Raw genomic sequence first — 27,323 nt, 5'->3', positions numbered from 1 at the left:
GACCCGAGCGGAAGGCAGAGGCTTTAACCCACTAAGCCACCCAGGCACCCCTGGGAGAAGCATTCTGACTAGAAGTTTTTATATCAAATCCCAACTATATACAGTGTTTGAACTGTAATAGCTTAACAGAAGCCTGTTCCTCTCCCACCTGCTGCTGGGAGTGATCTTTAAAGCCGACAATATGTGGAACATGGCTCTGCAGATTTCAACTCTCCCACTCCACTCAAATTTTCAGGAAGTTTCATGGTCAAATGAGCTCCTGGAGGAAGGAGGAGCAAGGAGCAGTACTACGTACAAAGATCAAATGAGCAGATTTTGTGGTTTCTGAAAAGGGTGAGGGGAGACCAAAAGTCATTCTTCAAAACTGGAACAACATCATATGGTTGCAAGCAGAGGGAATGTAATAAGTACGCTGGTGGTTCTTACAGGGCAGAAGAGTGAGGCATTTCATGGATTAAGTTCCTATTCAGTAGGAATACTTTGGTACTTGGCGCCATCTTCCCTTCCCAATTTTTGTCACAAACGCCCAGTACTGGGGCCTCTGGCATGGGCATTTGCTACTGGCCTCTAGTGGATCTAGCACAGGGATGCCACTACAAAACCGACAATGCATGGGACAATCTCCCACAACAAAGAACTACGCAGCCTAAAATGTCAACAGTACCAAGGCTGAGAACTGTTTGGTAGTGAGGTATGATCACTGGTTAGGTTACGAAGACCCCTTGGCCTTAGTTACAGGTTTTTAGTGGGAAAATACTGACTGGGACTAAGTATACACTTAAAATCTAAAATTCAAATATATATATTTCAATGACGATTACATACAATGGAGATGGATGGCTTTTGCCTCATATGAATGCTAGAAATCAATCAGAAAACGTTAAAATAGACCCTTATTCATTAAATTCCTAAATGTCATCTCTAGCCCTTAGTCTCTGATAAAAGTATGCATACTGTCTGTGGGGACGAGAGCGAGAGGGAGGCAAGGAGAGAGCGAGAGCGAGTGAGCAGCGCCTGAGCAACCGCACAGAGTCTGCCCTCAGGGAGTTCACAGTCTAGTGACAGCAGAGAACAACTTACAGTCCCATCAAAGCTGTATGGGGTGCTATGGGATCGTGGGAGAACCCTCCCCTACATTGAGATGATCTGGAAAATGAAAGGCACTGTCTAAATTGACTTTCAAAGGACAAGTAGTAAGAACCAAGTGAGGAAAGATGGGGCTGAGAGGGCATATGGTGCCTAGTGGCCTGGGAAAGTTGATGTCTTTGACGCAAAGCTTTGCACCCAGACAGAGTGTGAGGGCCTGCCCATGGGGAAGGGAGGAACAGCAGATGTACTCTGTGTAGGCTGCTAGGAGTTGGGAATTTACCCTGAAGGAAATGGGAAACCGATGATGGGTTTTGAGCAAAAAAAAAAAATACGGTTAAAGATTTGAATTTGGAAAACATTATGTTGGATGGTAGATCGGGTAAATAGACTAAAGGCAGTAGTAGCATCTAAGCAAAATGGTGAGAGCCCAAACCAAATCAGAGGCAGTAGGAACAGATACGAGGAGACAGGCTGGAGATAGTGTAAAAGGAGAATGGCAGGACTGGGTAGTTACATTTGAGAAATATGGAGCAGAGAGATTTAAGAGTACACTTAGATTTTTTTTTCTTTCATGATCTGGGGATATTATTAACTGGATGTCTAAATGCAGAAGAAGCAGGTTGATTTGGGGATGCAGAGAGAACATGATGAGTTCAGATTTGGACATGAATTTCTTGGAGGGCACATGGGAAATCCATATGGGCCATCCAGGAGATACTGAAATATTTATATTTGTAGTTTTGGACACATTTTGACTAGATTTGGTAGTCTTTGGCTTTTAAGAGGGAAGTTGAAGCTGAAAGAGTCAATGAGATCCAGAGGATGGTTTGTAGAGTAAGGCTAAATGCCATTTTGAAGTCATTCAGAAGAGGAGAAGCCCTTGAAGGAGTAAGAGGGGTAAGATTTTTATTTAGTATATATTATGTGCCAGGTACAGTGTTATGTGCCTCAGATATTGTAATTCCACTTAAAATTAAATTACTCCTTCCTCTAAAAATATTAAAATCTCTAACTTACAGGTGGGGAATCTAAAGTAATTTATAGATGGGGAGACTAAAGTGAAGGGAAAGACACTGTCCTTAAGTGAACAAGCAGAAGGACTGGGATTTCCTAGGTGTACGTGACTCCAATGAGCTTTTGATTACAATTTCCCCACTGGCAGCAGAGAAGAAGGAAGAGACCTTAGAGTACGGTAGAAATAAATGGACAAGATTTCAAGAAGAGGAGCAAGTTTTCTACCCTATATGAAGGAGTGATACCTAACTACAGGCCCTCCTACAAAGAGGACAAATAAACAACATACTGGAGGGCTCAGAGATGGGGGGGGGGGGGAAGCAGGTAGTTTTAGAGGGCCGTGGGAATCTGGAGCAAGCCACAGAAGTGAGTTCTCCATTTTCTGTGACTTTGTCCTAAGAGCACCTACAGTCATGGTGGTAGCAAGGCAGAGTGGCTTAAACTCTGAGAGAAAAACAAAACAAAACAAAACAAATCCAGCAGTCTTTCAGGCTAAAGGAACAATGGAAAGGAGCCCTGGTCCAACCAGGGCTGCTAGAGAGTGAGATGGGAACCTCAGAAAGGAGAAAGCCAGAAAAGAATGCCTAATTCTATATTTAAACTCAGCACTACTCTGCAGCTGACTCATCAACCATGCCCGTGCAAAGCAAACACAAAGCGGCTGGCAACCAAGGCTTGAGAATTGAACTGAGGTCTGAGGCATGGCCAGCTGCAGGTATGACAGTGTACAATCAGCGTCTAATCAGGCTGATTAATCGCTAAAGAGATACCATCAACACTCAGGAGCAATGTTAAAAAAACAAAACAAAACAAAACAGTGAGTCTATGCAACATAACATTTACAAAGTCCAGGATACATTAAAAATTACTACATATTCAAAAAGCTTGGAAATGATATCAGTTTTCAAGGGGAAAGATCATCTGCCAATCTTGAGATGATCCAGGCTCTACAATTATTAGGCGAGAACCTCAGTGAGGTAAAAAAAAAAAAAAAAACAATAAACAATAGGAACTATATAAACAGTATACAATAGGAAACCGCAGCAGAGTGACTGAAAGTGTAAAAAAGAACCAAATGGATATTTTAAACTAAAAAAATTGCACTAGATGCATGCAGATGTAAATGTACTTCTATAAATATGAGGTTTCTATATTTTATATAATATGGCACAATATTAACTCTGTGAAGATTAGGGAAACTTAAGGATATACATGGTAATCCACAGAAGAACCCCTAAAAAAATCACATGAAAAGGTACAGATAAAAATCTAATAAATAAATAAAAATGGAATAAAAAAAATTTCAAAGAATCCAAAAGGAAACAGAAAAGGGTAAAAGAAGAAAGCAAAAAAAAACGAACAAACAAAACAAAACAAATGGGATAAACAAAAACTAGATAATAGGATACACCTAAATAAAACCTTATTAATAATTATATAATGTCACTGGACTAAACACTCTAATTAAAAGGTAGAGATTATTAGAGCAGAAAAAAAAGACAACTATTTACTCTCTCGAGGAGATGTACTTTAAAAAAGAAAGACACAGAGGAGTTGAAAGTAAATGGACAGAAGATATACCATGTAAACATTGAGCATAAAAAGGCTGAAGTAGCTAAATTAATATCAGATAAAACAAACTACATGACAGTATTAACAAAGCTAAATATTTCATAATGATGAAAGCATCAGTTCATCAGGAAGGTATAACAATAATAAATACATATGTAACATAGCTTTAACAGAACTGGTAAATAGCTTCAAAATTGAGGCATCAAGAATTGACAGACTTAAAAGGTCCACAATCACGGTAGAAAATTGTAACTTCTCTGCCTTTCAGCAACTGATAGAACGACTACATAAAATATCAGTAGAGACACAGAAGATCTAAACACAGTATCACTAAATACATTACCACTACCTTGACCTAACTGCTATTTATATAACACTCTACTCAATGACTGTAGATTACACGTTTTTGTCAAGCACACGTTCATTCATCAAGACAGACGACATTTTTGTCAAGCACACGTTCATTCATCAAGACAGACGACATAAAACTAGACTCAACAAATTTAAAGAACTGCAATAATACAGAGTATGTTTTCTGATAACAGAATTAAACTGAAAAATCAGTAAGACATCTAGGAAAATCAGATATCATTGGAAGTTAAAAAAAAAAAAACCCGCTTATAAATAACCCATGAACCAAAGAAGAAATTGCAAAGGAAATCAGAAAATATTTTAAACTGAATGAAGATAAAAGCATAACATATCAAAATTTAAGTGCTTAGAGGGAAATTTACAACTTGTTATTTTGGGAGGGCAAAGGTCTAAAAATCAATGATATAACATATTTAAAAAAAAAAAAAGGCAAAGAAAATCCAAAGTAGAAGGAAATAAAAAAGACAAAAGCAGAAATCAATGAAAAAGAAAGACAAACAGAGAATATCAGTCAAGTCAAAAGTTGGTCCTCTGAAAAGATCAACAAAACTGGTAAACCCCTAGCTAAACTGATGGAAAAAAAAGAGACAGAGAACACAAACACCAACAGAAACAATTAAAAAGAGGTTATCACTATGGGTTCTAATGACATTAAAAGACAGTAAGAAAATATTATGTACAACATTATCCTGACAAATCAGGGAACTTAGATGAATAGATAAATATCTGGAAAGTAAAAAAGTATCAAAGCTCATTAAAAAAAGAAACATAACTTGAATAGCCTTTCACCTACTAAACCAATCAAGTCTGTATTTATAAACTTCCTACAAAAAACCCCACAGGTTCTGATGGTTTCACTGGTGAATTCTACTAAGCATGTAAGAAGATAACAATACAAGTTCTTTTAGAAAACAGAGCAGGAGGAAATACTTCTAAACCTAATTAATGAGGGTAGTAATAGCTTGATACCAAAAGCAGACAAAGAAACTACAAGAAAACTACATACCAGTATCCCTTATGATTACAGATGTAAACATCTTTTAAAAAATTATTTATTTATTTATTTGACACGAAGAGAGAGAGAGAGAATGAGAGACAGTGAGAGAGGGAAGACAAGCAGGAGAGGGAGAAGCAGGCTTCCCGCAGAGCAGGGAGCCCGATGCAGGGCTCGATCCCAGGACCCTGGGACCATGACCTGAGCCAAAGGCGGAGGCTTAACAAATGAGCCACCCAGGTGCCCCAGATGCAAACATCTTTAACAAAAATTAAGTAGATCAAATCCAGGAATATATAAAAAGGGTAATGCATCATAACCAAGGTGGGTTTGGCATTTGAAAATAAACTTCTGTATTTTATTAACAGAATAAAGGAATAAAACTATCTTTTAATTTCAATAGAGAAAAAACTATTTGATAAAATACAATTTATAAAACAAAAAAGTGTCAGTAAGCTAGGAATAGAAGGGAACTTGTTTTATCTGATAAAGGCCACCTAACATCATAATCAAAATAGGAGAATATGATGGAGTGCTTTCCCCCAGTCAGGAAAGCACTCACCAATATCCACTCTCACCAGTTCCAATTAGAACACTTACACTAGGGGTTCTAGCCAGAGAAACAAGATGGGGGAAAACAGGCATCTACTTGCACACAATATGATAGTTTACACAGAAAATGCTCATTCTGGCTTCCCACTTAGGGGAAATACAAAACAGGAATGGTAGAGGATTAAGGACTACCGGAGAGAACAGAGAAAGGAGACTAGGTTCTATTTCATAAGCTCTTTACAAAGCAGGGAAGTGTGTCATACATTTTCCAAAGGTTTACCTAAAATAGATAAGATTACAAAAATATAGAAGCCTCAGCAATCTGGATTATTCTCTCATATAGAACACAAACCCACACATTAAGGGAGAAATGAAAAATTGTCATATATAAACCTAGCAATACCATCACTACCCATATAAAACAATCTCAGTAATAAATGGATCAAGGTTTTTAAATGCTACTTATAGCTGATAGTGGGTATAATGAAATGGTTCTAAATTAATATTAATTGGGCCATCCATGGCATAGTAGATCATTATGAGATGTTAAACCTCAAGCCTAAAATAACCTTTAATTCTGGATAACATCTCAACAAGGTAGAGAAGAAAAGACTGTTATGTATCCTTACCCACAGTTTTAGTAAGTGAAACATATATTTAATATCTTCTTTATCAAGGGGCGCCTGGGTGACTGAGTAGGTTAAGTGTCTGCCTTCGCCTCAGGTCATGATGTCATCATTGTCGGATGGAGCCCCACCTCTCCCTCCCGTGCTCAATAGGGAGTCTGCTGGAGAGTCTCTCCCTCTGCCCCTCCCCCTTGTTCTCTCTCTTTCTCAAATAAATAAATCTTAAAAAAAATACGTTCTCTATCAAATAACAAAAGCATATAGATTTTTGATTCTTGGGCTGCAATCATTTATGCACCCTAACATTCTACCCCAATTCAAAGTAATGTATTAAGTCTCCTACAATTTTAAAATTCAAGGTTCTCTTTCTTCTTTAAGTCAGAGGGTTTTGGTTTTTACTTAATATGTCATCTGGTTTTTATATGATTTAACTTAAAAAGCAAGGTCACAACTGTTTGAGTTCTGTTAACATATGCTGTTAAGTCTCTAATTGTTAGGGCCACTGCAGAGGAGACTTAAACCAAATGCTAGTCTTCTCTCACCCAGTTCTCAAGGCCTCAGCAAACCAGCACCCAGCTCCATGGGGCCCTGGCTCTAGCGAGCAAACCCAAGAGTGAGGGTGGGAGCCCAAGAACAGGGCAATTTTCCCTTCACTAGCCTCAACTCCCAGTCCCAAGTGATTAACAACAGGAATAACCTTTGTTGTATGCTAAAAATACAGATTCAGAGAGCACACTATATACTGAATTAGAGTCTCTGAAAATTTTCTTTTTTTTTTTTTTAAGATTTTATTATTTGAGAGACAGAGCAAGTGTAGAGGGAGTGGGAGAGGAAGTGATGTCAAGCAGACTCCGTGCTGAGCCCATTGTGGTGCTCAAATCCCATAACCCTGAGATTATGACCGGAGCCCAAATCGGGAGTTGACACTTAAACTGACTGAGCCACCCAGGCGCCCCTGAAGAATTTCTATTTTAAATTTGTCAGGAGACTTTTATTATCAAGCAAAGTGTAGGCACTTTGTCTCAACCCACAGACTGAATTTTCTCAAACTATGAGCTGTGATCCTTAGGGGTCAAAAAACCAATTTAGTCAATCAATATCAGAATGTTTTAAAAAAGTAATAGATGAGGAGGGCATCTGAGTGGCTCAGTCGGTTAAGTGGCCAACTCTTGATTTCAGCTCAGGTCATGATCTCAGGATGGTGAGACTGAGCTCCGAGCTGGGCACGGAGCCTGCTTAAGATTCTCTCTTTCCTTCTCCCGACGCCCAGCGCCCTACCACCCCACATGCACGTGCTCTCCCTCAAATATATAAAGTCTTTAAAAAAAAAAAGTAACACATGAATGTAGAAAATATAAGCACGTATCACACAAAATAAGGAAAAACATTGTTCTGTGAAACCTTGTTTCAATTACAGAAATACATGTAGATGTATATTCTATACATATACAAGTATATGTGTGTGTATATATTTATAAATACTTATGTATTGTGCATGGGGTCACAAAGTAAAAACTATTTCTTTTTTTTTTTTTTTTTAGATTTTTAATCATTTATTTGAGAGAGAGAGCACAAGCAGGGTGAGGGTCAGAGGGAGAAGGAGACTCCCCGGTGAGCAGGCAGCCTGATGTAGGACCCAATTCTGAGACTTTGGGATCATGACCTGAGCCAAAGACAGACACTCAACAACTGAGCCACCCAGGCGCCCCTAAAATCTATTTCTTATCTTGGGTAGTGATCAAAATATGTTTCCTTCTCTTCTCTAGAAGAGAAGGAAAAAAATGTGGAACTGCAGGAAAAGGAGACTTTGTAAGTTCCCTGCTTGGAAACAAGAATGTTAAGACCTTTTGATTTGTCATATTGGTCTGACTTCTGCTATTTTTATAATCATCAATAACTTGGAGAACTCTTAATAAAAATAATTATTTTATGATGGAGGCATGAGTAATACTTCATCACAATGAGATGAGCATGTTGGGGGAAAAAAGAGAATACAGTGAAAATATCCAAGTGCACCCTTACTGTGCTGAGGGAAAACAGACTTGTCTTCTCCTACCTTCCAAATGAATTTAGTGTCCTTAAGTTTTGGGGCCTGTTAAATCCCCATCCATGTCACCTATAGACAACATTTGACCTCAGAAGTTCCCTTCTCCTTTAGGATTTGTGAAATATCCCCTCCAAAACTTCTTCCCCAACTCACTGTTGTTTCTTTGTAGCTTCCTTACTCTCTTAAATAAAAGTATCTCTCCTTGGAGTTCATTGGTAGTGTCTGTCTCTGTCTCTCTCTTTTTTAAACTCTACCCAAGTGATCTAAATCCATTGAACCGTTGACATCTATCACGGTTGTACGGTTATATCGTACCATTTTACCGATGAAGAAATTAAGGCAAGAGAAAACTAACTTGTCTGAGGTCCTATGGCTAGTTAAATAGCTAAGACGGCATTCACCCACAGGGAGTTTGGCTCTATAGTCTGCTATACAGTGTTCCTTAAATACCAAAGAAACATTTAGTAAGCCAATGAACGATGACAGCAAGGTGTAGTAGACATGACTCTCTTGAGTCAGTGAGGTCTGAGTTTACCAACATCAGGACTTTGAGCAAGTTACTATTTCTAAGTTGTGTAACACAGGGATAACAATACACAATTTGAACAGTTGCTATAATACTTCAGTATATGGCATGTGACTGGCAAGTAGCAGATGCTAAATAAAGGATATCTATTACTATCATTACTTTGAATGATATCCTTGTTTTTTAGAAGAGTTACCCACTGTCAACTACACATGGCTCTGACCCTCATACCAACATCATTTTTTATTAAACTTCCAGAGTGTATTTGTGTTAGTATGTAAGAAAAAAAAAAAAGGAATTTACCCTGATTTCTCACCTTATGGATACACTTTGGAGTTTCTCAACCTTGGCATTATTGACGTTTTGGGCCCAGTAATTCCTTTTTGTCTGGGGCTGTCTTATGCTTGCAAGATGTGTAACAGCATCCCCAGCACGAGATGCCAGGAGCACCCCACTCCCAGTCATGACCATCAAAAACATCTTGAGCTTTGTTATATGTTCCCTAGGGAACAAAATCACCCTCACAGAGAATCACCACATTCCCGGGATCATACGAGGCTGTGCTGGCCAAAGATACAGTGAAGACTTGAAGACTCTTGCTTCCCTTGCCTATGATAGAATTCTCATAAGTAGAACACAATCTGTAGACACCAACAGGGTTTATTTTTAAGTTCTAGAAAATATAAACACATGCATTCTTTCTCTTTAGGATAATTATCAGCAGCTACTTTTGGTGTGTGTAGAGGATTTGAAATTATTTTTAAAATGTGACATCTTGCACTCATCCAAACAATTCTAAAACCACTTTGATCTACAGAGTCAAAGATGAATTCTTTTACCTTTAGGGCTGACATTATAGTTTGCTCAGCTGCTGGTGGGAAGGAGCTCTGACTGGAAACCACCTAGAACAAGGTTTTGAAACAGTTATAGTTTTGCTTAAGTCTTTTACTTTTATAAATATTGATTTTGGTCATAACATGATAAAGCTGTTTCCACAGACACACAAAATAGTATCATTACTTTAGATTACATCTCATACATGTTTTAGATACTCATTAGTATTTATTAGTTAAGATAGGTTGAAAACTACTTTCCTGTATAAAGCAATTATACTATATACTTCAAATAATCAAAACATGAAGAATTCTAAGAGTTGGCTTCCCTTTATTCACTTTAGATAGGTTTTAATTATAAAGTTTTAACTTGAAAAGGTCAGTCTAAAGCCATATTTACATTTTTCTTTTAAAAAATTCACTTTTCTCCAGGCTGACTATGATTTTTGACAAGCCTTTAAAATACAAATGTCAAACATTTACAAATCAATACAAATATTAAAAAGATTCCAAAAGTATCAATAAAAGCATTGAAATCACCCTAAAGAAAGAGAAACTTTCATTGATTGTGAGGCTTCAGAGTAATAATGAAAGGGAATGGAAAATATTTCATTTATTCTTTATTTACTTCTGTTACTTTTCTGAGATTTACTTGTTAATAACACTTTAAAACATATTCTGTTTAATGTGTGACATACACATTTTTGGAAACTCCTAATCGACACAAGGACTTGTTAAAAATTTATGTAAATAAATAGTTACATAATTATTCTAAAATGTAATTGAGCATATAAAACTTAAAATAAAGGTCATGTTCTCAAGAGCATCCCCTAACCTCTGGCTTCCTTCAGGTCTTCCAAATATTGAGCTCCCTACTTAACTAAATATTTTGGAAATGACTTATAAAGAGAAAACACGAGCTATTCAAAAGTCAAGGATTGGGTGGAAAGTGTTGCTTTTTTGGTAACTGTAAATACAGCTCATCTTAGAAATAATACATGAAGGCAAACAAGTTAAAATTCATCATCAAAAAAAAAATAGCAAATAGCAAACACTAGTAAAACAAGAGTAACGATAGCAAAAAAGGATATATATTTTTTACTTCCAAGGAGTCATCAGTGATTATATCATAAAAAATCAGTGTTTAATGCAGTTCCTTCCCTCCTTCTTTGTGCAAAGATGGAACCTTTCCAAGTTGAAGGGATTAAGAGTTCTTATGAAACTATGCTTTTTAATAGGTATGAAACACATATGATTTACCCTTAAATCATCTGCTCAATAAACTCGATTATACCATTCAAGCCTGATGATCTAGAGTTCATATGTTTTAAACCAAATGTATCGAGAAAAGTGACACAAATGATAAAGGCCAGGAACAGAAACCGTTTAAAAAGAGTTCCTTCTGCAACCTATTCTACAGTCACCACGTTTTCATTGTATTCTTTTGCCAAAAATTAAACAATAATTCCTTGCTGTCTAAATTTGAGGTGAAAATAAAGAAGCTGAAAGTAAAAGAAACTAAAATAAAATAAAGATTACCTTTGTTACTGATTGGTGCAACTTATACAGTGAATTCACTACTGCCACGTTTCTTCTCTGCCCTTCTGTAAGAGGCCCAATCACCTGGCTTGCATCTCCTTGTGTGGAGAGCTGTAAGAAATCAGCACAAAAAGAAATGACCAAAATGACAGATCATATTTAACTGGGAAGCTCATGTCCTCCTAACCGTCCCCAGCCAAAAAAAATTAAAAAAAAGAATGTTCACTGGAAATACTCGGATCAAGTGCTGGACTTCAGGCACAGCCAGAAGGAACCTCTGTGGAGAGAAGAGCGTGAATGGGGAAGCCCAATCAGCCCAAATGTGTGCACAAGAAGATCATCTTCCATCAGTACTTCAGAGCGGACAGACCTGAGGCACATGTGACCCAAAAGCCCAGTGTGTGCTGGTGTTTTCACACATCAGCGCAGTACTCTCGGGGAATACGTTCTGGCCACTGCCAATAGTCCTTCCACTCAAAACCTCAGAAATAAGCCATCAAAACAAAACAAAAAAGAAAAGTAAATAAAGGAAGGGAGGGAAGGAGGAAGGAACGAAAATAAGCCTCCATCCTATTTATACCTGACAGCCATCATACTAGTCCATGAAAGTAAAAGAGGGTTTTACTTTCATTTTTATACATTAAAATTTTGTTTGGAAAAGGAAGTTAGCTAAGATTATACTGTATATGGATGATCAGTAGAAGTGTAATTAAGAACTTTCTACTCCTCACTTTTTAGTTCTGAATACAAGAGTTTTAGGAGAGAGGACATGTAATGCTTTAAGAATTAATCTAGAATTCTTGCAGTTTGATGTGAGAAAAGAATCCACATATAAACTGTTCTCATACCGATCAGATTTTAATCAAGTCCTCTGTAAAAAAATTTTTTTTTAAAGATTCACTTATTTATTTGAGAGAGAGAGAGTGTGTGCATGCAAGTGGGGGGCAGGAGAAAGAGAGAGCATCTAAGTGAACTCCCTACTGTGCATGGGGCCCGGCACGGGGCTCAATCCCAGGACCCTGGGATCATGACCTGAGCTGAAATCAAGCGTTGGATGCTTAACTGACGGAGCCACCCAAGCACACCTGCAACAAATATTTTTAAAGGTGAATTACATTTGAGTAGGACAAATTAAAATGACTTAAGTCAACTCCATGAATGTGGATACAGATCTCAACATGTGAAAAGTTGGGCTTTTAAGAGAACTGAAACGAAGATCATCTTGCCTTTGTTATAGCGAGCCAAATAAAGTGTAGGAGAAAGAAATACTACTTTGCTTTCTACTTTCCTTTGATGAACACACACACATCCATTTATAAAAACTGAACTCAACTCCTACTTTATCAATTCCTACTTGTAGTAATAAAATACAATTTAAAAATATTAAAAACTGCAATTAAAATAAAGGGAATATTCCTTTGTTAACATTACAACCCATGATGATGGCTATAAAGTCAACATAAGACCTTTTGACATCAGGTTAAAGAACTCTAGTTTATCGTGCCTTTCCTTATGGACATGGTCACCAACTTGTAATCCAGTTGAGCTCTAAAACTGGAGAATAAAGTGGCATCATCATTGGCACCAGCAGTTACGGCCAACTCAATGTGTTGAATGTTAAATACGTATCTCTCGGTAAAGGGCATCTAGAAGTTATGAACTCTAGCTATACAATTTTTTAAAAAATCCAATCTCTCTTACTTTTCATGAGATTCTCTCCAAATAATTTTGAGGTAGTAACAAAGAAATGGAAAAAGGAAAGAATTTTTCTTGTTATTTTAAGTCTATTTTATGTATTCCATACTTACAGAAGAGATAGTCTTGCTGCTAGAAAAGCATGAAGATCCTATTATTACTGATAACTGACTATATTTGAGGGGTTTAAAAGTAGAGAAAGGCCTGTCAGACCCATGATAACGCCATAATAAAAAAATCAAATAGTAACAAATGCTGGCCAGAATGTGGAGAAATCAGAACCCTCATACACTGCTGGTGAGAACGTAAAATGGAGTGGCTACTTTGGAAAACAAGTCTGACAATTTCTCAAAGATGAACACAGAGTGACCATATACCCAGCAATTTGACTCCTTGTTATATACACGAGAAAAATAAAAACACATGTTCACAAAAAAATGTGCATATAAATGTTCACAGCGACATCATGCCATAGTGTAATAGCCCCCAAATGAAAACATCCCAGATGCCAACTGATAAGCGGATAGATAAGATGTAGTCTAGTCATACAATGGAACGCTGCCCGGCAAAAATTAAAAAAAAAAGGAATGAAGTGCTGAGCATGCATAAGGTGGATGAACCTTGAAAACATCTTAACTAAAAGAAGCCACTCACAAAAGACCACGTATGGAATGATTACATTTATATGAAATAGCCAGAATAAGCAAATCCAGAGACAAAAAGCAGATGAGTAATTAGGGGATGGGCGAAGAGGGTAAATGGGAAGTGACTGCTAATGCGTAGGTGGTTTCTTGTTGGGGTGAGGAAATGTTCTAAGTGAATATACTAAAAACCTGTGAATTGTACACTCACATGGGTGAATTATATTTTAATAGAGCTTTTTAAAAAAAAAGTATAGAAAGAAAAGTCCCTAGACTTCAACGGTTAGCTGCTGGATGCCTCGAGCCTTGTAAGGACTAAGACTAAAGTAAGATGGCTAAGTTGGAGACCTACAAAGTTCTGTGAAGAAAATAACACACTTAGGGTGTCTGGGTGGCTCAGTCGTTAAGCGTCTAACTTCAGCTTGGGTCATGATCCCAGGGTCCTAGGATCGAGTAATGCATTGGGCTCCCTGATCAGCAGGGGAGCCTGCTTCTTCCTCTCCCCTTCCCTTTGCTTGTGTTCCCCTTCTTGCGGTGTCTCTGTCAAATAAATAAATAAAATCTTCCAAAGAAAAAAGAAGAAAATATTACACTTAGAAGAGCAAAACATTGATGACATAAGAGAACTAAAGATGAAATATCAAAACAAGGAACAAAATTCAAACATCAAAGTGAAATATAACACTAGAAGATTGGAAATTTAAGATAATCTGATGCTAATCCTCATTTTATAGCACAGAATACAGTCAGCCCAACATCTGAGCTTGGTGGATCACCCTGCTTCTCTCCAACACCATTCCTGCCATGACCATTTTGGGGAAATGATTTCAAATTTACAAAATATTACAAAACAAAATATTACAAAAATAAGAATAGTGCAAGGAGCACTCATAGACACTTAACCCAGATTTACTTTTTTTTTTTTTTTTTAAGATTTATTTATTTTTGTTAGGGGAAGAAGGTTCAGAGGGAGAGGGAGAGAATTTCAAGTAGACTCCCCACTGAGTGCAGAGCCCCACGTAGGGCCTGATCTCATGACCCTGAGATCATGACCTGAGCTGAAATCAAGAGTCAGACACTTAACCAACTGAGTCACCCAGGTGCCCCTAAATCAGATATTTTTAACAAAAACTTTGAAAAGTTCTCATAAACTCTTAGCTATACAGTCATATCTATACTTAATTTCCTGAAAGTGGTAAGCATGCCTGTGTAATTACCAAATTAATTTTTAATGAGGAATTTATATTAAGATCTTTTGATCTAATAATGTTTTCTATCCAATTTTTGGATTCACAGCAAAAAAAGTACATACAAAAAGGCTAAGTATTATTATTATTATTATTTTAATGAAAAGTATAAAGGGCAAATATTTCGCTCTCAGATTGTCACTCCCCTCCCATTCATAAAGAAGACATGAGTAATCAAGCAGTCCTGTTACTGTTTCACAAAGACAGTGCTCCAGGAAGCAACGACCAATTTCTTAAACCCGACACAAGGGATGAAATCAATTTGAAATCCCTGATCTATGTCATATCAGTTTTTCTAGACAGATGGTCCAATGATTCTAAGTGTACTCATCAATGTTTTCTAGGTCAAGAGATGCTAGTGAGCAACATATTCCAAGAGCCTCAAAGTTGCTATATCCTTACTTATCCCACTATTAGAAATGTATCCTAAGAATATAATACTTACAGTTATATGCACAAAGATAATGTTATTTATGAAACAGAGAAACTGGAAAGCCCCACATGTGTAAGATTAAGAGAACAGTCAGGTATATACTAGGCAATTCACATTATGTTAGAAAAAGCAATCAGAGGTGCTTATATTATTGAGCTAACTAAAAAAAACAAACAGCATATTTGTGCAGGAGTTCACTCTCACAGAAAGACTGGGAAGAAAGCAAAAATGTTAAGAAATATTATGAAGCATTACACAGTGAGGAAAGTTACTAAAATATTAGTAAAGGCACCATGGAATTCCATTAAGTATCTAAAAGGTTCATTTGTAGGACGCACTTAGAAACTGTTGCACAAGATAAGTTTATCCAATGATAAAAATAAAGGATGTGGGGCACCTGGGTGGCTCAGTGGGGTAAGCCTCTGCCTTCGGCTCAGGTCATGATCCTAGCGTCCTGGGATCGAGCCCCATATCAGGCTCTCTGCTCGCTCGGCGGGAAGCCTGCTTCTCCCTCTCCCACTCCCCCTGCTTGTATTCCCTCTCTTGCTGTGTCTCTGTCAAATAAATAAAACCTTAAAAAAAGAAATAAATAAATAAAGGATGTACAATCTCCATCCTTGAAAGATTTAAGATAATATGACAAAATACACTGCTTTGGTCACTGTTTACCTACCCAAAAGAAGGTTTTGGGGAAAGATAGTTTCTTTTTTCCCTTCTTTCTTTTCTCCTCCCTTCCTTCCACCCTTCCTTCCTTTTCTCCATCCCTCTTTTTTTCTTTCTTTCTTTCTCTCTCTCTTTCAGATTTATTTATTTATTTGAGAGAGATGGGAGAGAGAAAATCTCAAGCAGATTCCCTGCAGAGCATGGAGCCCAACCTCACGACCCTGGGATCATGACCTGTGTCCAAAATCAAGCATGGGATGAACCAACTAAGCTACCCAAGGGCCCCAAGATAGTTTCTTTTGATCTACTAATCTGTGACACAGATGAAAATAACTGGTTTTTATTTATATTTACTTATCGAATGCCTTCATCATAGATTACCTGGCTGAGAGCAAGGAATACAAGAAGTATAATTAAATATCACTCAGCTCATTATGTCAATTACCCTATAAAAACATAAAATTAAACACAGACACACACTCACAATTAAATGATCAAACATCTCTAGTCTGTAATACATTAAAAATTATATTGTATTTGGGGGGCGCCTGGGTGGCTCAGTGGGTTAAAGCCTCTGCCTTCGGCTAAGGTCATGATCCCAGGGTCCTGGGATCGAACCCTGTATCGGGCTCTCCACTCAGTGGGAAGCCTGCTTCCCCCTCTCTCTCTGCCTGCCTCTCTGCCTACTTGTGATCTCTCTCTCTCTGTGTCAAATAAATACATAAAATCTTAAAAAAAAATTATATTGTATTTGGAACCCAGACATAGGGCATATTTCTGCAAACGTACAGCAAAGGACAAATCCATAGGTTTATGTAGCAATTCTCCATTTCCCTGGCATATCAGCTTAACTAAACTTCCCTGACAAATGAGACTAATTTTCTTAGATGCTAAAACTATCAGGAAATATTTCCAAGAAAATCTTTCTACAGTGTATGTCATACGTTTTGGGTTTCATACATAAGACACACAGAACAGGTAAGCAAATTCTACTTAAAATGAACCAGTGCATTGTTCACTACTGTTCCAGTGAGCCATGTTTGTGCAATGACACATTTTTGTTTCAGAAGTCACTTCATTAGAGCTTAGCGGGTAAGTATGGCTGCTTGTCCCTTCACTCATATCTTTGGAAATTTTGTCTTTCCTTTTTCTTGAGCTTTTAGAAATTTTTAGGAATCCTTTTCTTATTCCTAAGGTGTTAGTTTTCTCTTCTTGATCTTATCTCCCCTCATCCTGGCCTAACTTGATTTACAGTGGGAAAAGCGAGGACTAAGCACATGACAGCTGGGAGCCGTTCCTCTGCATAAGCGTATACTTCAGTGCACGGACACTGAGACATCAACTCCAGCAGTTCAGGGGATATTTTTATTCCCTTCCTGGTTCTTATTTATATTTCAGACTGCTGAATTTGTCAAATATTTGACCACTTGATTAAAAAAAAAAAAGGGTGTTCCTATGTATCTATTTATCTAAAAATAAGGACAGGTACATTTAACCACAGAACAGATTCAACAGTAATGTTGTGTTTTGACATCAGATTAAGCCTTCACACAAATGTGTTATCAAAGAGGTGACAGCTTGAAATGGGTTGCCTTTTAGAGAGTTAACATACAACCAAAAAGGTGGAAATAAGATCAAGTCTTGTTTATACGTACTTAGGAATGACATGCAGCTTTGTAATTCAAAACTGTATTGCTCATACAACCTGTATTCCTTTACAAAGACATTTTATCAATCTACTTTTCTCATTAACCTCCTCTAGATCGTCCACACTCCTGTCAAAATGTCCACCTGGCTCATGGGATTTGGTAACCACAGAGGGTGGGCAAGGCAAACACAATTTGCTCAGAATGGATCATTTAGAGCTCTTATTTTATTTCTCTTCAAAGGACCTTATGCTTTTGAACAACAGATGGAATTTCCACCTACCCACAACCAATCACTGGCTCCTAAACACTGGCCTTGTTAATTAAATTTAGAGTCACAAGTCTGCATATTTTTAATTCCTTGAAGAGAGAACTGTTCACTGTCAGGTATACTGAGCTTTTCCCATTTTCCAATAATGAATACTATGATTAATTCTTTAATCATCAGAAAAACTCTTTACATGCCTTGATTTAGGATACTTTGAGTTTAGCACAGAGTGAATTTCAAACTACAGATTTTCCAAAAGAAATGAAAGTTAGGGGCGCCTGGGTGGCTCAGTGGGTTAAAGCCTTTGCCTTTGGCTCCGGTCATGATCCCAAGGTCCTGGGATCGAGCCCCACATCGGGCTCTCTGCTCCGCAGGGAGCCTGCTTCCTCCTTTCTCTCTCTCTGCCTGCCTCTCTGACTACTTGTGATCTCTGTCTGTCAAATAAATAAAAAATCTTTAAAAAAAAAAACAAAAAAACAAAAGTTTATTATCCTCAGGGATGTGAAAAAACGAAAATCCCAGCATCCTACTATTAAAGTCTAAATTAGTTAATAAAATAAAAAAAAATAGCATCCTACTATGAAAACCTTAGTTAATAAAATTTTTTAAAAAAATTGGTAGTTTATATATTTGCAAATACAGACTAGTACTTTCAGTTTTTGAGAGTTATAAGTTCTAATGTAATTAAACCTATAATCTCGAAAGCAGTATTAATTTTCATAGTAAAGTTCTTTATATACAGCCAAAAGATAAATTTCAATTTAACTAAAGTCCTAATAACAAAAAATTTTATATTATTGAACTCCAAAGTAATAAGCCTCTCTCTGAATATTAACCTTAACAGTGGTGTTTATAATGTTAAAACAGAAAAAAACAAGATTACCTGATTGAGAGCAATTATTATCTAAAAAACTAGAAATTCATTTTGTAAAATCTGACAGTCATTCTAAGTTTGTGTCTGCCTTAAATGACTTCAATTGTCTGAGAAGGAGTCTTAAGGAGGTAATTTTAAAGAGTATCATTCTACAGTGGCTTGATTAACCCCCTAACCCATGCAACTTCCCATTTTAAGAGTGGATTTGTCAATTTCTGAAATTCTATCCATTCATTTTATTAGTCTGAGGTTGCATTGTAAGGTGTATCATAATTCCTATACCTTCCTAGTAAATTGTTCTTTTTCTCATGTTATGATATCCCCCAAATCCCTAATAATGCTTGTTGCTTTAGAATCTATTTTGTCTGATATTATTATAGCTCATTTTATCAGCTCTCATCTAATTAGTATTTGCTTGAAATATTTTTTTAAGATTTATTTATTATTTGTCAGAGAGAGAAAAAGAGAGAGAACATAAACAGGGGGAGCAGCAGGCAGAGGGAGAAGCAGGCTCCCCACTGAGCAAGGAGCCAGATGTGGGACTTGATCCCAGGACTCTGGGATCATGACCTGAGCTGAAGGCAGATGCTTAACCAACTGAGCCACCTAGATGTCACTGAAATATTTTTTCTCCATTCCTTTACGTTCATCGTTTCTATGTCCTTATTGATGAGGGACAGAAGCACAAAAAATGTTCACCTTTAGCCCATAAGGCTGACCGACAGCCTGCATAGTTTTGATAAGGATCAAATATGTACTGGCTGCTACATTCTTAAAGGGTCTCATGACTGCCTGCACATCTTCATGTTAATATCAAGCTGAATGATAAGCACTACAGAAATCTTGCTAAAGTAGTTTTATGAGTGGAAATTTGAAGAAGACATTTATGATCTAATACTCCTTGTCCTCTCCCCCCTTAAGCACTAAGCATATAACCATCAGCTTCATACAGCAAAAAGTGCAGCTCTTTCTGCCCATAAGCCCTATCCCTGTGCTATAAGAAAAGCACCTTTTTGCACCAAAAATGTCTCAAGAGTTCTTTCTTGAACGTCTGCTTGTGAACCCACATTGCTTATGGTTTAGGTGTATCACACAAAGTTAAATTTACTGGTTGTACGCAAACTGAGAAATGTCAGGGGTCAGTTTAGTCTATTTACATTTATTGTGATCAGTGATATATTTGAAATCCATCTTACTATGTAATTCTCATATGATTTTCTTTGATTTTTACTCCATTCACTTCTCAGCCTTTTATTGAACTGATACTTTCCTCTTTTACCCATTTTCCCATCAGTTCATTTAGAAGTTATACATTCTATTTCCACTCTTTCAGTGGTCATAATTAAATTATTAAAGTTCATATTCAACTTAAGCCAAAATATCTATGGCTTTACAGTCCTCCTAAATAATGTAAGCATTTTAGAATGCTCTAAAATTCATTACCCCTTCTCCTCATTTCAAACTTTAATGTGGAGAAAGTATTTCAGTTCTACCTTGTTTATATATTCATAATTATTCACTATTATTCATTATCTTATGCAATTAAGGCTCAGATTTACCTACATATTTACCAATTGCTTACGCTTACTCTTAGTTCTTGCATTTCGATCCTTCCTTCTGAGTTAGATTTCCTCTTCTGTCCGACTACTAAATGGCTTCCCTTTCAGAGTGAAGGCCAAGGCCAAACCCCCTACTATATCCTGCAAGGGCTAGAGTGATCTAGAGTTAAGGTTACAGAGTTTTAAGGATATCAGATTGGGTCACGGGAATTCCAGGAACACACGAGCGTTTAGCCAGTCTCTAGTCTCTATCTTTAGTCCCACTCTCCAAAGTTACACACTCTTAACAGTTTCTTGTTGTGACCTTCCAGGAAAAAAAAAGAGAGAAGAAAAAAGAAAAAGCATAAAACAGCATTTAGTGGGGCACCTGGGTGGCTCAGTGGATTAAAGGCTCTGCCTTCGGCTCAGGTCATGATCCCAGCCAGGGTCCTGAGATCGAGCCCCGTATCGGGTTCTCTGCTCAGCAGAGAGCCTGCTTACCTTTCTCTCTCTCTGCCTGCCTCTCTGCCTACTTGTGCTCTCTGTCAAATAAATAAATAAAATCTTAAAACAAAACAAAACAAAAAAAAACAGCATTTAGTTATATTATCTGTTTTATTTATAGGTGGGACTGCTAAATGTACTATTTTCACCTTCTTTTTCTAGCTTCATAATATGTCTTAGAGAGTTTTCCGTATTAGCACATAGAAGTCTTCACAAGACTACTCCCTATTTCCCTCACTAGTTTGTAACCAAGCTTTCAAACTATCAATATTTTCTTGAAGCATTTCTTGAAGATTCTTGAGAGAAAAAGGAAGGGAATCTGAATTCCCCAGAGCTCAATATTCCTTGTCATTAATGTAAATCTTTGATGGCTACCAGAATGATTACAATTAGAAATTCAATTTCCCAACTAAACAGGGTTCTCAGCAAAGAGTGGCCACATGTATTTTACAAAAGTAAAAATAAATCTACACCCAAGAAAAGATGCCTTACACCCACACATGCGTGCATGTGTGTCCATGCACAAGTGTACACACACACACACACACACACACACACTCACATTCCTTTATTTTCTCCAAACTTCCAAATGTACAGCATATTATATACAGTGTTGGTTAGTCTATTTTAGGAAGTTCTTAGATATTTAAACTGGGGAGAGGTGGGTGGTTGGTGAAATCAAGAAGAAAAAGAGGCATTTTTACTTTTCCTGATCTTAGTCCTTTTTTACTTTTTTTCTAAGATTAGTTTATTCAATATTAGAGATTCACTAAACATCTTCCAAAATTTATAAAAGCTCCATATTCTTCCAAGTCCTAAGGACTAAATGATTATCCTCCTATAAAACAAGAATACACCTACGTGCCACCTCTACACATACCTTTATAGTTTTTTAAAGGTACTTTTAATTGAAATACAAAATCGAGATACAAATGTATACAGATAAATGAGTCATCACAAATGATAAACTCTTGTAACCACAGACAAAAAATTTAAGTATTACTAGTGCTCCAAAAACCCTTCCTTGTAGTCCCAACACAATCATTTCTTTCCTCCTATAAAGTGACTTCTTTATACAAATGGAATCATTGGGACATAATATTTCATATATAACTATATACATGTTTATATTTTGCTCAACATTGTTTGTCAGATTCATCCACGTAGGAATGTATGTAAGCTGTATTTTTTTCATTTTTCAGGATTGCACACTATTTCACTGATGAATATCTCAGCATTTATGTATCTGTTTTAGTGTTGATGGACATTTGGGCTGTTTCTGTTAAGGCTATTACAAATAACGCTGTTCTACATGTCTCATGTTGTATATGTACAGGTATTTCTTTTTTTTTTTTAAGATTTTATTTATTTATTTGAGGGGGTACAGAGGAAGAGGGAGACGCGAGCCCCCTGCTCAGCAGGGATCCCAATGTGGGGTTCGATCCTGGGACCCAGGATCATGACCTGAGCCGAAGGCAGACTCAACCTCGTGAGCCACTCAGGTGCCCCCATGTAAGGGTATTTCTACTAGGTTTCCCCTTTCACATTTAGATTTACATTGTACCTAAAATTGATTTTTGTCTCTTGGTGAGAGCTAACTTTCATTTTTTTCCACAAGGCTATCAAACAAATCCATCATCACTTACTGGAAAGACCATCCTTTTCCCACTGTTCTCTTCTGCCATCTTTGTCACACAGCAAGTGACTGTATACATGTGGAGCTCTCTTTCAATGTATTTCTCTATCCTTGTGCTAAAACTTCACCATCTTAATTACTGTACGTTTCTAGTGGATCCTGATATTAGCAGAACAAATGTTTCTGCATTGGTAAGAAGTATATTGTTACATTGAACCTATAGGTCAATTTTGGAAGAACAGACATGTTTATTATACCGAGCCATCCGACCTATGAAGAGAGTATATGCCATCATTTATTTACTCCTTTAATTTCTCTCAATATGATTTAGATTTTTCGGTATAGTCTTGCCCATGTTTTCTCAAATTATTCACAGAAACGCTATTTTCTGAAGCCATTATAAATAATGTTTTTAAAAAAATAAATTCTGTGTTCTGTTTGTAGCTGGTATACAGAAACAGTTGGTTTCTGGATAACTTGTGTATGAAGGAGCTCAGGACATGTCACTCCAAAATATGCTGCTCTTGTGTATTATTTTGAGTTGAAGTCACTGAAAAACAGCAGGTATGTCAGAATGGCTTTCTCTGAACCTGCCATATCTGCTTAAAGGCAGGTCCTCCAAAAGGAACTCAATTGTCATAAATTCTCTCCCTAAAATTTCATCAACCAGGGAAGACTGACTCTTATCACAGAACAGAAAATAGGAAGTGGCCATCACACCCACACAAGTTTTGTCACAAACTGTATCTTCCATCTATTTTTCCAAGGGCCTGATCAACTTTCTAAAAATCATTCATTGGGGACGCCTGGGTGGCTCAGTTGGTTAAGCAGCTGCCTTCGGCTCAGGTCATGATCCCAGTGTCCTGGGATGGAGTCCCACATCGGGCTCCTTGCTCAGCAGGGAGCCTGCTTCTCCCTCTGCCTCTGCCTGCCTGTGCTCGCTCTCTCGCTCTCCCTCTCTCTGACAAATAAATAAATAAAATCTTTAAAAATCATTCATTGTACCCAAGTAGCTCATATCCCCTCTTCCTTTTCCCCTATTAAGACATTATAGTTTGCAAATAACACATATGGGGAGGTTTTCTAGATACAGTTATTTCAGGAGGAAGGATTATAGACCTCTTTGAAATAAATCATGTTTTCCCAGAAAAAACTCACATGTCATAACATTTGACAGTTCCTGGGGTTTACAGATGCCCTGAAGTCCCTTCACCCACCTTCTAGATTAACAATTCCTACCCTAAGATATTGGAAAATGATTTTAAAAAAAGATTGTCTGAGGAAAAAAAAAGATTTTCTTGATTCCTATTACAGAACACTTTCCGCATACACCATTTTTTTAGGTATGTCTCAGAAAATATTCTAAATGGGCAGAACTTCCTACTAGTGAGTTGAGTAAAAGTTGCCCAGAAGTGTGCTATTGCTTGATATAATAAAGGATAGTTAAAAAAAAAAAACCAGTCCTCTAAAATGTAAGTTTTTTTATATTTAAATGCAGCAAATTTTGTTAGCATCCCCAATTTTTTTTAAAAAAAGATTTATGTATTTATTTATTTGACAGACAGAGATCACAAGTAGGCAGAGAGGCAGGCAGAGAGAGGGAGAGGAGGAAGCAGGCTCCCCGCTGAGCAGAGAGCCCGACTTGGAGCTCAATCCCAGGACCCTGGGATCATGACCTGAGCTGAAGGCAGAGGCTTTAACCCACTGAGCCATCCACGCACCCCAGCATCCCAATTTTTAAAGGAAGTGTTTTTATGTCTTTTCCTCTTCCTCTCTCTGATTATTCCAAGTGTCTGGGGGGTTTTAGAGTAGCCCTTTCAACCATGCCTCCCCCCCACCACTACCACCACTGTTCTCCAATTCACAATCATATCTAATGCTTATGGCTCAGAAACCCCATCACACTGGCATACTGTAGATCCAATTCCTGCATGTGTTTTGGCCTGGGTCCATTTATCAGGCAATCTCACCTCATGTCATACGAGGCTGGTAATTACAGCAGCCCTAAGAGGTAAATGTAGGTTTTCTTTCTTATGTCTGAATATGGCTAGAACTTTACTGTCACGTGTATCAGTACGTCTGAGTGTGCTTGGATAGGAGGGTGCTCTGAATCAAAGCCTAAACTTGACTAAATGCTGACAATTTTCTCTCTCAGAAACATACTTCCATAGAGCATAATTTTGAAGCATTCCTTAGGGAATTAAATTATATTTCAATGCCCTGGAACAAGGATGAGAATAAAAGCTCTTTTTGATCATTAATATGCTTGAAAAGAGGTAAAAGCTCTACAGGAATGACACTTCTAATTCCTGTAAAAATGGACCAGGTAATTCAGACTAGTTCTGTTAATGAGAGTACCTTGAAAAAGTGAATAATATCTTTAAAAATCTTCATGGTATCGAAGTGCTAATATGACAGAAAAAATCACGAGGCAAGATTCAATTGCCCAAATTTCTTTTCAAGTCCCTAACTACTACTTCTATTTCCTGGAACTAGTATCTATTCTATTACTCAGAGACTTTAGAAACTCCACATTCTGAAATTAAGTTAAAAATAAACAAAAGGAAAAAAGTAAATAAAAGAATATTTTGTAATGAAAGAAATAAAGAAAACATAGAAGAAGAAAAATATTTATTTGAATATTATATACTGTAGCAATGAAAACAGGTTTAGGGCAATAAAGATTAGAAAATGTGGGGCGCCTGCGTGGCTCAGTAGGTTAAGCCTCTGCCTTCAGCTCAGGTCATGACCTCAGGGTCCTGGGATGGAGCCCTGCATTGGGCTCTCTGCTCGGCGGGGAGCCTGCTTCCACTTCTCTCTCTGCCTGCCTCTCTGCCTACTTGTGATCTCTGTCTGTCAAATAAATAAAATCTTTAAAAAAAAAAAAAAGAAAATGTGATAAGGGGTCAAAATACATATCATCAAATGAAGTATACAGAAAAAGGCTCATATGTTTTTTAAAGTAATATTCACATTAATTAAAATCATTAAGTGAATTATGATAGTAATAAATTTCTATCTTTTGGCTATGAAATTGATACTGAATGCCATAAAAATTTAATACACACTTGGGAGAAGATATTTACCAATCATGTATCATAAGAGGTTAATATCCTGTATATATTAAGAACTCCTACAACCCAACAGCAAAAACAAAAAATCCAATTAGAGATTAGATCTGAATAGACAACCACAATGATATTATGGTATCTCATACCTACTGGAATGGTTAGTATCAAAAAAAGCAAAAAATATAACAAGCGTTGGTGAGGATATGAAGAAAAGGCAACTGTTGGGCACTACTGTTGGGAATATAAATTGGTGCAGCCCCTATGGAAAACATTACGGAGATTTCTCAAAAAGTTAAAAATAGAAGTATCATATGGATCTACTTCTACTTCTAATTCAACTTCTGGGTATTTACCCAAAGAAAATAAAATCACTATTTTTTTTTTAAGATTTTATTTATTTATTTGACAGAAGAGAGACACAGTGAGAGAGGGAACACAAGCAGGGGGAGTGGGAGAGGGAGAAGCAGGCTTCCCGCCAAGCAGGGAGCCTGATGCAGAGCTTTATCCCAGGAGCCTGGGATCATAACCTGACCTGAAGGCAGACACTTAATGACTGAGCCACCCAGGGACCCCTAAAATCACTATCTTGAAAAGATACCTACACTCCTATGTTCCTTGCAGTATCATTTACACTAGCCAAGACATGGAAACAACCTAAATGCCCACAAATGGATGACTGGATAAAGAAATTTGAGATGTGTATAAATATATGTGTGTACACACACACACTTAAGTATACATATACACATATTCATACATACATCACATATATACATGTATACATACATATACACAATGGGTAATATTCAGCCATTAAAAGAGGAAGGAAATCCTGTCATTTGTGACAACATGGGTGGACCTTAAGGGCATTATGCTAAGTCAAATAAGCCAGACAGAGAGTCAATACTGCAATGTATCACTTCTATGTGGAATATTTTAAAAAGAACTTAGATACAAAGAACAGATTGGTGATTGCTAGAAGCAGGGGGTAGGGGAAATGTGGATGAAAAATGGTAAAAAAATAAAAAACTCTATCATAAGATAAGTAAGTCCTGGGAATATAATGTATAGCAGGGGACTACAGTTAACAATACTGTATTGTATACTGAAAACTACTAAAAGACTAAACCTTGAAAGTCCTCACCACGACAGGGGTGCCTGGCTGGCTCAGTTGAAAAAGCATGTGACTCTTGATCCTGGGGGTCATGAGTTCAAGCCCCACATTGGGTGTACAGATGACTTTAAACAAACAAACTTAAAAAAAAAAGTTCTCACCACAAGAAAAAGAAATTAGGGGCACCTCAGTGGTACAGCTGGCTAAGCATCAGACTCTTGGTTTCAGTTCAGGTAGTGATGTCAGGGTCACTGAGATCAAGCCCCATATCAGGTGGGGAGTCTGCTTAAGTTTCTCTTTCTCCACCCACCCTTTTCTCTCGCTCTCGAAAAAAAAAATCTGTCTAGATAGATATATCTATAGCTTTAAAAAATTATGTTGTGCACCTTGTGCAGCTAAAAATAATACAGCTGACTCTTGAACAACATGGGTTTGAACTGTGCAGGTCCACTAACATGTGCATTTTTTCCAATAAATACAATATAGTATTATAAATGTATCTTCCCTGTGATTTTAATAATACTTTCTTTTCTCTAATTTATATTAAGAATATAGTATATGATACATATGACATACAAAATATGTGTTGACTGTTTAGTGTTATTTGTAAGGATTCTGGTCAACAGTAGGGCTACTAATAGTTGTGTTTTTAGGGAGTTATATGTAGATTTTCAACTCCATTTTTAATAGCTAAAAAAATATACATACACCTATAAATAGGTATTTTTAAAAATTTAATACATACTGGGGCGCCTGGGTGGCTCAGTGGGTTAAAGCCTCTGCCTTCGGCTCAGGTCATGATCTCAGGGTCCTGGGATCGAGCCCCGCA

General features: G+C 37.2%; 1 protein-coding gene across 1 annotated transcript in view; it reads right to left on the bottom strand.

Annotated features, from left to right (window-relative positions):
• COG5 (component of oligomeric golgi complex 5) overlaps positions 1 to 27,323 on the bottom strand; it is a 283,807-nt gene that overhangs the window by 26,633 nt on the left and 229,851 nt on the right. Inside the window, exons 15-16 of the mRNA XM_080818263.1 lie at positions 11,165 to 11,275; positions 9,632 to 9,694 (exon numbers count right to left, since the gene is read on the bottom strand). Coding sequence (XP_080674389.1) covers positions 9,632 to 9,694; positions 11,165 to 11,275 — 174 coding nt within the window. The remainder of the gene's footprint in view (positions 1 to 9,631; positions 9,695 to 11,164; positions 11,276 to 27,323) is intronic.

Source organism: Martes martes, assembly GCF_963455335.1.
Source record: "Martes martes genome assembly, chromosome: 11".
Lineage (NCBI taxonomy): Eukaryota > Metazoa > Chordata > Mammalia > Carnivora > Mustelidae > Martes > Martes martes.
Note: the sequence above shows the minus strand (reverse complement) of the source record. Positions and strands in the feature narration are given on the sequence as shown.